At 37.7% G+C, this 12,278-nt stretch overlaps 1 protein-coding gene across 1 annotated transcript in view; it reads right to left on the bottom strand.

The window, feature by feature from the left end:
- The window catches only part of nr2f5 (nuclear receptor subfamily 2, group F, member 5), a 38,765-nt gene that overhangs the window by 16,996 nt on the left and 9,491 nt on the right, over positions 1–12,278 (bottom strand). The window contains exon 2 of the mRNA XM_038276116.1: positions 2,122–2,402. Within this exon, the coding sequence (XP_038132044.1) occupies positions 2,122–2,402 (281 nt within the window). The remainder of the gene's footprint in view (positions 1–2,121; positions 2,403–12,278) is intronic.

The raw sequence follows: 12,278 nt of genomic DNA, 5'->3' as shown, positions 1-12,278 counted from the left end.
ATAGCTTTAAAGGAGCATTATTGGACATTTGTTTATTTGTATGCCACTTTAGCTGCATTCAAAGTTTTATCACCCCGTCCTGCTGGTGAATCATTGATTATTTCTGTGTTTTACGCTTTGTTTTTACTCAGTTTGATAGTAAATAAAGTCCCCTCTTTTTGTTCAAAATAAAAAAGGACGTATGATGCTGCATGTGTGTAGTGGGTAAAGGAGGAAGTAGCCTAATGCTGCTCCGGCAGTTAGCATCTCCCAGCAAAATATGGAAACGATGTAGAAAAGCCCAAAGTTCAGTGTGAAAAAAACAATTTCCAAGACACAAGGTTTTTAGATGTAGTCGCGATGTTGTAACCTGACTCCGCCAGATGGATTTGCTCCGCATATCCATCTGGAAACCTTCCGTTGAAGTAATTTTGGGAAGGGGCGAAAATACTGGTTAGCTGATTGGCCTATGTTGGTGATAGACGGGCCAAATAAACCAATCAGATCAACGAAGCATATGACGTACTAACAGAGCGACGACGAAGAGGAGCCAATTGATAGATCAAACTCTTGCTGAAACCAGTCGGGAGAAGAGCAAAAACATCTTTTCCTCTGAGAACAGCCTCCAGAGCAGTGTTTTGCTCTTCTTTCAGTGAAGAAATACTCTGTAATTCCGATAAAACTTGCTCGAAAGCCACGCTAACGCTAGTTTCATCGGCTGAAGCCGCCATGTTCTTTAGACTGAACTGTCGCGCTTCTCGTTGCGTCACACTTCAACCCGCCTCAAAGCCAACGCTGATATGACGTTCGTTTGGTGAACGGCTCCAAATTTTCTTCAACGGAGAGTCTCCAGACTGATTAGCAAGTGAAACTTGAAAGCTCGCGAGATCAGGATGGTCTCACGAGGCTAGCCATGTTGATGGATGCAAGCGTAAACTTCCTTAATACTGATACTATTGATAGTAATGCTATTCTTAGTCTCTATAGTCTTAGTACCGAAAATGTTTTAAATGTATAGATAGACTGATTAGCAGCCGATGCGGAGTCCCTATTTGCATTTGTTAGAAGCAAAAAATGTATTTCTCGTCGTTCTGCTAGGAAGCTCTGGAGAGGTTTTAATTGATCTTGTGTGTTTTTTTTAAATTAATTTTATTTGTTTTCAAACACACATTGTAGGATTGTTAGTCTCTATTTAGTTCTACAATATGACCAGCAGATGGCGCCACATCTGTTTTGTTTCTGCTTAACGCTTCTGGTGCTGGAATTCTATTTAGGCTAAAAGAATAATCGGGACAGAGATCTGATGTTCTTTTTTATCAGAATTAAATGTTTGTTGGTCTTTTTTGTAAGAAAATATGACTTGACTATCAACCTTAAGACTTGTTAAGAATACGGTTTAGCAGTAGTTTAATCGTACACATTAAAGCTCTGTTAAAATTTTTTTGTCATTCTTCAAAAGAAAATTTCATGAAATATTAATTAAACAACTTAAAATGCAAAATAAAGATTAATTTAGAAAAGCAAAGAAAACCAAAACTATATTATCCTTTAATTACTAACCGAAATACAATAAATATATTGTATGAATGCTTCACACAGGATGAAAACCGAACTGGTGTCTCTTTTAGCAAGGAGGAAATAAACATAATGTTGTTTAAAGAGGACCGGAACACAATCCACACTTTGAAAGTTAAAAGAAACGCTGCTACTGACCTCATATTAAATGTTTTCAGTAATGTGTTGATGCTCCTGCAGCCTGATGAATTTGTCATGAACATGACTGCCAAATGTCCATGTGAATATTTATAGGTACAACAGTTACTCTGAGCGCCCAGCATAAATCTGCATGAGGAGGATTGATTACAGGTCGGCTGAGCCGAACGCTTCTGCTGCCGCTGCCGGGTGTTTCTGCCAAACCCAATCCCTTCAACACGCCGCTAAGTGACACTCCACGCACACAATGAGGAAAATATTATCCTTTTATTTATTTATTGCCTGTGAGAGAAATGACTCGTCAGATTTCTTCTTGGTTTCGACTCAAGTGAAAGATGAGATCTAATGTTTCCTGGATTCTCCCATCCACCCAGCAACGAGAACGGCCTGTCCCTGATCGCTTTCCTCTTCTCGGTTGGTCGGACTCACCTGATCCATGAGCTGCAGGTCGGGGAAGAAGGGGATGTTCTTGGCCCACTCCACGGCGCTGAACAGGAGCCGAGCCGCCAGCTCGCAGATGTTCTCGATGCCCATCAGGTTGTTTCCCTGCATGCATTGCGCTCCGTAGCGGGACGTGGGGTAGGGCTCGGCACGCAGCAGCAGGGAGATGAACCCCGATAGGTAAGGCTGACTGTTGTACGGGTCGGTGCCGTTGGTCAGGTACTGCCCCGGACTGCTCTGGGAGTTCGATGTACGTCCTCTCTGTACAGCTAGCAGAAAAAAACAACACCAAAAAGTAAACAAATATATTTTTAAATCATTTAAGTGCTTTTATCAAACCTTTAAGAGGAATAAATGTGAAGCGTATCTGTTAAAACGAAGAGTTTAAAGCTAAAGATGAAGCATGAAAAATATGTGAGGCTGCAGAAAGAGGTCGAAGGGGCAGAAAACATTTCTCCAACTCTTAAATGTGTCAGTACTTGTCTTTTCAGCGGACGGGCCAAGGCCGTTCACCACTGCTGTTGTGCATCAGTGACTAATGACAAGCAGCAGCTGTTAAAGATATAACACTTCTTCACACCTATACATGTTAGGCAGCCGCACATGAATACATGTAACACAGACGCACACAAACAGCCCCTCTGCTGGCAAATGGCTGAGCCTGAAGCGAAAAAAGGGCACACAGAGGCCAAGCTCTCCAACAAACACATACGTCCCAACCCCTCCCCCCCATGGGCGAGGAGTGATGATGATGCAGTGAGCGCTCAAAGGCCCATTTGGAAAACACCTGTTCAGCCATCCCCACTGTCTGACTAATAACTCCATCTACTGTTACAGAGCAAGTGTGAGCGGCGGGCGGCGGGGGGGGGCAGGGAAATGAAAACAGGGAGGTTGAAAAACATGTGAAAGACAGAAATACTGAGATAAGGTAGAGAGGGGGAGAGGGAAAGGGGATAAGTTGAGAAAAGGCCAAGATGAGGGCTTGAGTAAAAGGAGAAATGGCGGATGTACGGATTAAGATAACTGCCAAAAAAAAGCATCAGTTTAGATTTATGGATTTGTAAATGAAAGTCAAAACTACGGAGCCCCTCTGATGACATGGTCAAAAAAATGTTTAATTGTGGCCACGAAGTAGTATTTTCGTGCGCACGAAGTAGTATTTCGCGGCCACGCAATAAGTATAACGTGCGCGAAGTAGTATTTCGCGGCCACGAAATAAGTTTAATGTGCGCACGAAATACTTATTAATAATATCAATAAATCCGCCCCTGTTTTCAGGCTTATGTTAACTGTAATGACTTATCCTGGACAGGCTGCTATGTAAACGGGCCTTTAGTCCTTCGTTTAGCTATGCTGCGGTTGTTTACACTACGCCTTTTCCACCTAAAATGGCGTCTTAGCAACAAATGTCACGTGACTGGCGGAGACCGACTGGGTAAGCAAATCGAGCGCGCCTTAGACCTTAGAGAAGGCGCGCTCGATTTGCTTACCCAGTTGTCCAGGAATGATATTAATATTATTAATAAGTATTTCGTGCGCACGTTAAACTTATTGCGTGGCCACGAAGTAGTATTTCATGCGAACGTTATACTTATTGCGTGGCCATGAAATACTACTTCGTGCGCACGAAATACAACTTCATGGCCACAATTAAACATTTTTTTGACCATGTCATCAGAGGGGCTCCGTACGAAACTGTAATAAATGAAAGGTTCATATTTGTTCAATGTTGTCAATTCATGACATCAAATCTTCTTGTATGAGAAGTTTACAAGTTATGAATGCAGGTTACAAATTTACAACTTTGCAACAATACAAGTACAAATCCTAAATTTACAAAACAAATGTATGAGTACCAAACAAAACTTTAAAGTTCTAATCATGTACACGTATTAATCACAAATGTGCTAGTAGTAATCACCAAATAACTGGTACAAATGATATTTACTCAGAAATTTTTGACTAAATTTATAAATGTGTGATTTTTTTTACACATACATTTTCGATTTAAACTTGTAATTTTGTGATTTCTACTCATAAATATTTGATTCAAAATTGCTAATTTGTGATTTCTACTCATTAAACTGCGATCTTAACGGGTAAATTTGTGATTTCTGTTCATGAATCTGTGATTTACACTCATTAAATTTATGATTTAAAATAGTAAATTTGTTATTTCTATTCATACGTTTGTGATTGAAACTAATACGTTTGTGATTTCTACTCATAAATATATGATTCAAAATTGCTAATTTGTGATTTCTACTCATTAAACTGTGATCTTAACTGGTAAATTTGTGATTTCTATTTATGAATCTGTGATTTACACTCATAAATGTATGATTTAAAATTGTAAATTTCTTATTTCTATTCATACGTTTGTAATTTCTACTCACATATTTGTGAACTAAACTTGTAAATGTGTGATTAGTAATTGTATCATGGCAAAGTTGTTGCTTCTAAACTTGTATTCTCACATTTAAAGGTCTGATGTCGCATTTATCTTTGATGTGATAAAAAGGAGCAAATACAAACCTTAAACTTAATTAAATTTTTTGACTTTCTTTACACATGTAGATGTCTAAACAATTGTACTTACCCTAAGCCATACAGACAAAGGCAGACAGGTGAAGGTAGGAGACAGAAGGATGCAGGTAAAGGAAGAGGCAGGAGATGAGGTTTGGAGAAAGTTTTTTTTAATTAATCTCCTGTCAATTAAGCCAACAGCTATTGCTGCAATGAAGAGGAGCAACGCACTCTCCTGCAAATGGTACAGAGCAGCTGAGCTATGAGAAGCTCTGGCATAACTCAAGAAGAAGTAGCATAACTTCTACTTCCAAAAGCTTCAGATTGCGACTATCAGATTAGCATTTTAGATTTCTGAAAAGGCTCTGAGCAGCAGGAGTTTAAAAGGTTCTCATTAAAGGGTTGCCTTAAAAATATTCCCTAATCAGATGTTTTCAGTCACTTTAGACAGACTAAAAGCTTTTTTAACAAAATATGTGTTATTTAACTCAGCTGCATAGAAATTTGACCCGTTTGTCTTGTGAAACCTTTAAATAAAATAGTTTGGTGCTGGCTCGGTAGAAAATAAACTGAATATAACAGAACATGTACAATCGAATGTCAGAATCTCTTGAACTTTATAAGACGTGTTTTATTAAACGTCTGGTAGGTGAATTATTGATGCCTGTGAAAAATAAGCAGCTGTCTAAAGCAGGGAAATACTGTTACTGTACAAACATTTTAAAAAGTCCAATAACTCTGTACTTGTGACAGTTTAATGACAATAAAAAGCTGGGGGAAAAAAAACTGGAGTATATTCACTGAATTTAAACACAACGGTGTTTCAGGCATTTGTTCGTTGTTGTTTATTTTTGTGAGGTTAGCATTAAACAGCTATGCTAATATGTTCTATTGGGTTGACTCTAAATAAATAAACTAAGTAAAGATTAAGAACTCTGATGGAGTACATCCTAAATTCTGTGCATAGTGAAAATCAATTCAATTCATTTTATTTCTATAACGCCAATTCGCAGCACTTGTCATCTGAAGGTAATTTACAGTTCACCAGATCATCCTTTCAGATTGATTCAAAGTTTTCTATCGAAAGGAAACCCAGTTGATTGCATCGACTCATTGACTAGAAGCCAATCCCTCACATTAAGCATGCTTGTAGCGACAGTGGAGAGGAAAAACCTCCAGCAGAACCAGGCTCAGTGTGAGCGGCCATCTGCTGAGGCCGACCGGGGTTCAAGGAGAAAGAAGCAGAGACACAAAAAGCACATGTAAAAGGCGGCCCCGTCCAGGAAACACACAACCAGGCAGACGAGCTCCAAAATTAGCCAAAATTCTAAAATTTAGCTTACAAGCATGCTAGCTAGCAATCTCTCTGAAGGAAATTTTGCGGATTTAGTGACTTTGTCTCTATAGTGAGCAATTATTCTGACCCCTCTTGCAGATTTAGCAACTTCTTTAGGTGATAAAGGAGTTTTTTTTTTTTTTTTGGAGACTCTAAACGTCAAAGATCCTGTTTGGACAAACACAGTCAGCCTGGTCCTCGCACCGCAGTTCCTCTGAGCACTGCTCAAGAGATGCCCCCCTCCAAACTACCTTTTGCTTAAATTTTTTATTTTTTTTTTGTCACAAATTTTATAACTTTGTGTTTTAGCTGATTGTTAAGTCAACAATAATATTCCAGAACAAAACAGACTTTAAAAACTAGAGAAAAAAAAATCTATAGCATAAAATAATGCAAAGTATTAAAGAGGCAGTGCACAAATTAAAAGGTGAATAAATGAGCAAGCGGTAGAAAATAAAACTTTGCTGAAAAGGGACAAATTTGAGTTTGAAATTTGCTTTTTAAAATAAATAAATACACTTTTTCCAAGAGTTAAATAAATAAAACAGTAAGAAATAAAATCATTTGTTATTTAAATTTGTGGTTCTAGATTTTCCTCTAGCTTCCCCTTTATGTTTACTTTGATCCCTAAATTTTTGTTTTGTTTTTACTTTTTCCTCTTATATTTCCTGTTTGCAGGTTTTTCTTGTTTTTTGTTACTTTTAATAAATATTTTATTTAAGTATTGCTACTGTTACTGGACCATCATTAGTAACTGTAGCTCTGTAAGGTAAAAGTATACATGTTACGAAAGATAACAATGAGGTAAAAAATCCTTTGCAGTCTACTTTAGGTAACTGTACACAATCTCAAATATACTACAAATAAAAAAAATAAAATAAAAAAAAGGCTTCTCAAGGAAACAAACATAAAAAAGTGGGATTCACATCACGTAGTGACTTATATAATCATAACCTTAATTTCTCAATCCCATACTGGACAAAAATAAAAAGAATTGGAGTGAATTTTGTTCCATTATTCTTGTGAGTAAAGAGAAAAACTTTTGTAAATTAAAATTTGAAGAAAATGCAAGCTGGAGATGAACGTTTCTGAAAACAACTTTGCTATTTCCTTTTTTTTTCTCCCCATATCCAGTTATTTTTTCTTTATCAATATGTTTTTTTTTTTCAAATTCTTTCTTTTCAAGTTGTATTTTACAGATCACATTCTCTTTTCTTACCTTTATTGGTCCGTATGGACTTTAGCAAAAATGTTTTTTACTGGTCAAGAGCGAGCGTTTGCATTAGGCTTGGAATTATGAGAATATGATCCGTAAAACACAACTTCAATATTTGTAAAAGTCAATCTTGAAAAGAGAAATTAGAAAAAGATTAAAGAAATATAAAATCTGTAAAAATAAATTCAAAGAAATAGAGTTTGAGAAAATATTTTAAAAAATTCAAAAACAACAAAGTTCATCTCAAAACCTTTTGTTGTTTAAAAGAATTTTTAAAGCTTCAATTCTGCATTGCATTTTTTTTTTCTGCTTATGAAACATGTTATTTGCTTGCAGCAATAATGGAGCAAATTTCCCTCCATAGAGCATTCCTTGTTTACTTTGCTAGCCTTAAAGTTCCCTATGAAAATTTTTGTTTTTATGTATATATGACATGTTTTTAAAAGTTACCATATTTTCTGTTAAATTTACACGTTTTTTATTAATAATACAATTTGAAAAAAAACTACCTGATGATAAAAAAAAAGTTGCATATTGATTTCTTCTTTGTCTTCCATTTTTCGGAAGCCCTCTTCATCCCCCCCCCCCCTTTTAGAGCCACTGTTCCAGTGTTTTACGTTTATCCAGCTCCAGTGCTGCAGGCTGCACGTATTCTAGAGGACACCTTGGAATCTGGCATTGCCTAAAGACGGACAAAGTTAGTGGATCTGTCTCCTACAGTGGCTGTTTGTCCTCGTGCCGCTAGAGGGCGCTGTCAAACGAACACAAACAGACTGTCATGACAACAGCCCTGTTTCCTACAAGTCAGATTACGCCAACATCTAAACCCCTCCCCCTTAAGCTGACTGGGAACATCACATCCAGTCCTTCCTGCCCCTCAAATGCGCCTGATTGGGAAACACTCGCAGCCATTTTACAGCTCTGTTATCGATAAGCGTTTAACTCCGCAGACGGCTGCGTATCTGCTCCAGCCACTTGACTCTTCAAAGGCCTCATTGTGGGGGTCACTCGTGCCTGAGAGGCAGAGCACTCCAGTACGTCTCTCTGAAACACATCGCTCTCTGTTGTCCCTCGCCTACAGAGATAGGCCGAACGGCTGAAAACGGGCTGATATAGAGGAGAGAAAGATGTGGTATTCTGACATGACATGAGAGCAGGAAGAGACAGAAATGAGATTAAAAGCAGATGCCTGAGGATAAGCGGGGGGGTGCACAATAAGGTAAAACTGGGGACGCCATCATCTGTTATTCTGCTTTTAAACGACCGAAAGGCAGCTTGGTTCTGTGTAGCTACACTAAAAATCTACTAATCCAGAAGCTTTTGCTGCTTTAATGTGGAGCGAAGGGTTGGAGAGGGAAAGATATCAAAACGCCACTTCGGCGAACGGCAGCTGGCACGGCGTTAGCCTCTGGGTCAGTCAGTCAGCAGCTAAATACAATTAAGGCCTATCAACATTTGGTCTGAAAGGTCAGGATGGAGGAAAACAGGCGCATTATGGATGCGGATTATAATGAGAGCTGGGTTTAATAAAGTGGCTTTTTTTTTTCAATTTGTGAGCAAACCTGCAGACGGGAGATGGAGTAAAGTCTAAAGAAAGAGAATCTGAGGAACCGCTAAGATCCTGACCTTAAAAAGTAAAAGAAAAAAAACTGAAATGCGACTCTATCTGCTCGGGGTGCACGTGAACGCACATGTGCGATCCAGCTGAGAGGGCAGCCTGTGATGTGACACCGAGGTGATATCCCCACGGCTCCCATAGTTTTATTTTGGCCCTGAACTTTGACCTGCAGGTCAGTGCGGCGGGGCAGCGAGAGGCAGAGCGCAGCAGAAAGGAGCCAGTGTGTCACAGGAGCCGACACAGACACACATCATTCAAGTTGTGGAGAAATAATCCAGTTTCGAGGTGTTTTTTAAGAGATATTCCTCTGGATGATCTCTTGTTTGTCAGCTGTTTATCTATCTTTGAGCTAATTTTACCAAAAGGGTGAAGATTGAATCAGCCACACTGCAGGACTGCGGTTTTAAACTCCATGTCTGAAAACAATCACGCTTCTATTAAAGCAAGTGTTTTAAATTCTGTGAGAACATTCTCTCATGTGCTTCTTCTGTTTGTTTTAGATAAACGGCCTTCTGCAACAAAACGGCTTTTCAAAATAAAATCCAAACCTGCAATGTAACAAGAACCACTTTTAACCCTTTATAGGGCAAGTCACTGTTTTTAATCACTTTACAAATGGAGTCCCCAAAACCTCCAGCCCCACCTCCGTCATTCAGTGAGGTCTAGAAGCACTAGATCTATATCCAGCCATTCAGAAAATATCCTGCTACATGGCTGTGCATCTTATTTTGGCGTTTGACCAATTAGATGAGCCCTTGAATGATATATTACCTACTGGAAATTAAGTTGAAAAATAAAAAGTTAAGAAAAAAGGTAAAAACCTAATTGAAAAGTTAAAAAGTAAAGTTAATAAGCCTAGTTAAGAATTGTATTTAGGTTTATAAGCTAAAAAATGTGACTTCCAGTATCACACTGCAAAAACGATCTAGAAATGAGCAAAAATGTCTTAAATTAAGTGTATTTACCCTTAATTTGAGTAGGTAAATAAGATGATCTGCCAATGGAATGAGTATTTTTACTCTTAAAATAAGATAATTAGATAATATGCACTTGAAATAGGTAAATTGTTTTTCCTTATTTTGAATGTAAATTGTTTTGTTTCATTGGCAATGTGTCTCACTTACCTTCTGAATTCAAGAAAAAAGCATTTATTGTAAGAAAAAATGACTTATTAAGATTTCAGTTTTTTGCAGAGCAGCATTAATGCCTCTAAGGTTACGTTGTACAAAAAAAACGCTCAGAGTGAAAGAAACGAACTTGAAATAAGTTGAAATAAGTTGAACTTGAAATTGAACTTGAAATAAGTAAATGCAATTGTGTTTTCTTATTTTAAATGTCAATTGTCTTGTTTTATTGGCAAGATGTCTCTTTTACCTCCTCAATCCAAGAACAAATGCACTTATTTTAAGAAAAAAATGACTTCCAGTGTGGATTCCAATAACAGTATTGGCTTGAAATTTTATTTTTAAAGTATTTCACTGAGTGCCCTATTAAGGGGTTGAATATTTTTTGTTAAAGGTGGCGGCTTTAAAGCTGTATTTGAGGTTTAAATAAATTATATGAGATATTAAAGAAATGTGAGAATCGGGGGAGTTCTCTGGCGTTTTGCTGCATGGCGTCTCGCAGGACGCTCCTCCTTCACAATATCAACACACATTTTTGTCTGTTTGGAATTTGCAAAATATCACGAGAGTTTGTAACAGAACGATGAAATTTCATGAGATTTTGAAAGTAAAATAGAGCAATACCGCGTTTTTAAAAATCAATTTGATATCAGCATATGAAAATATATTTGAGTATATTATTTTTCAAATTGTCAGAAATGGATAACAAAACTGCTATTTTCAATGACTACTTATTTTTGTCCAGCTTTAACATCGGTATCGATATCGGTTATCGGCTACATGAGTTTTTAAAATATCGGCATATCGGATATCGGCCAAAATCCCAATATCGTGCATACCTAATTACTGCTGTTCAAACAAAAATATAAAAAAAATAAACAATGTTAGTCATGTTTGAGGTAATGCAGCTTGGGTTGTGTTCTACTCACCCAATTTATATTCAGAAACTAGAAGGTGTTAGCTTTCAAATAATGTATGGCGCAGTTATTAGGTTATTCATTTATTTTTTGGGGTATGCAAAATAGGCCAGAATTTCCCAAAATGAGGATGCTGTTAAGAGGTTAAGGGCTGTGCAAACCAGTGGCCATTAAATAGATCCGATTAGATCAGAGAATGAACAAAAATTCGACCAATAAGCAGTTTTTCTGCACAGCTTTTCTGTCATTTGAAGGTAAATCGCTGAGCAATGAAGCACCTGCTCAATAGAAGGGAACCTTTCAAGAAATATTTAACACAGCGGATGACAGAGAGTGAAGGCAATCCTGAGGCGCCGCAGAGACAAATGTAGTGACACAGACTGACAGAGAATGATGGGGGGGGCTTCATGTCAGGATGTCTGGGAGCTTCTTCTGAAATAACCTGCAAACAGTCTCACCCAGAACCTCGTTAACACCAGACTTTAGCAAGACACCTTCCGTTTATGCCAAATTTACACCAAACCTTCCCGTATTTAATGGAAAATCCTCCTACATGATGCAACATCCTGCTCTTCCTTCCAGGCTGAAGTTACAGCCAATAAAAAATGGAGGCAGAGAAACCACAGAGTCCAGGAGTTCAAACCCAAGAAGACCAGGTTGCAGCTTCAAAACACAACAAAAGGTCAAAACTTTACAGCTTCCTCCAGTAAAACCAGATCTTTTCACCCAAATGTTGCTTCAGAGATTCTTACAGTCGTTATTTTTTTTCCCTTCCTTCGTTAACATGATAAATAAGTCTCAACAATAACAAACGTTTAAAGAGAAAACATTTAGTAACAAATAACACTAATGATTAACAATGGGGAGCTATTGGAGGGAGCAGCAGTGCTTCCTTTCATTCCCACTTCAACCTTTTCAACAGCTGAACAAAGAAAAGTCAACAGCAGTAAATTAAAATACAGTAGCTCAGGGGTCTGCAGCCTGCTGCTCCGGGGCCACTTCTGGCTCTTTGGACCTTCTGCAAAGGATCTCCATCGTCGCTACAAATGATTAACAACCAAATGTTGGTTTTAACTACAGTATAATAACAGTTTAAGAGGCTTTATACATAATAAATAGTATAATCAAACAGAATTTCCAAACAGAATGGCATTGAAGAAGAAAACAACAACAACATCTATTTTCTTTTTCTCCATCATTAGCTTTTAAGCTATTTTCTTTTTTCAAACAATGATCCATGATATTATTGTTTCCTCTTATGCAAAAGTTGTTTTTTTGTATTCTAAAAACTAAAATTACAAATGAATGTTGCTTCTTTGACATGAAAACAAGTTTCCTATAGCAGAGATTCAACAAAAACACCAAGTTGTCTTTTATCAAAAAGTCGAGATATTTTTGGATCCAATTG

Source organism: Cyprinodon tularosa, unplaced genomic scaffold (assembly GCF_016077235.1).
Source record: "Cyprinodon tularosa strain WSP-4 unplaced genomic scaffold, ASM1607723v1 ctg998, whole genome shotgun sequence".
Taxonomy (NCBI): Eukaryota; Metazoa; Chordata; class Actinopteri; order Cyprinodontiformes; family Cyprinodontidae; genus Cyprinodon; species Cyprinodon tularosa.
This window is presented reverse-complemented; position numbering and strand designations above follow the sequence as displayed.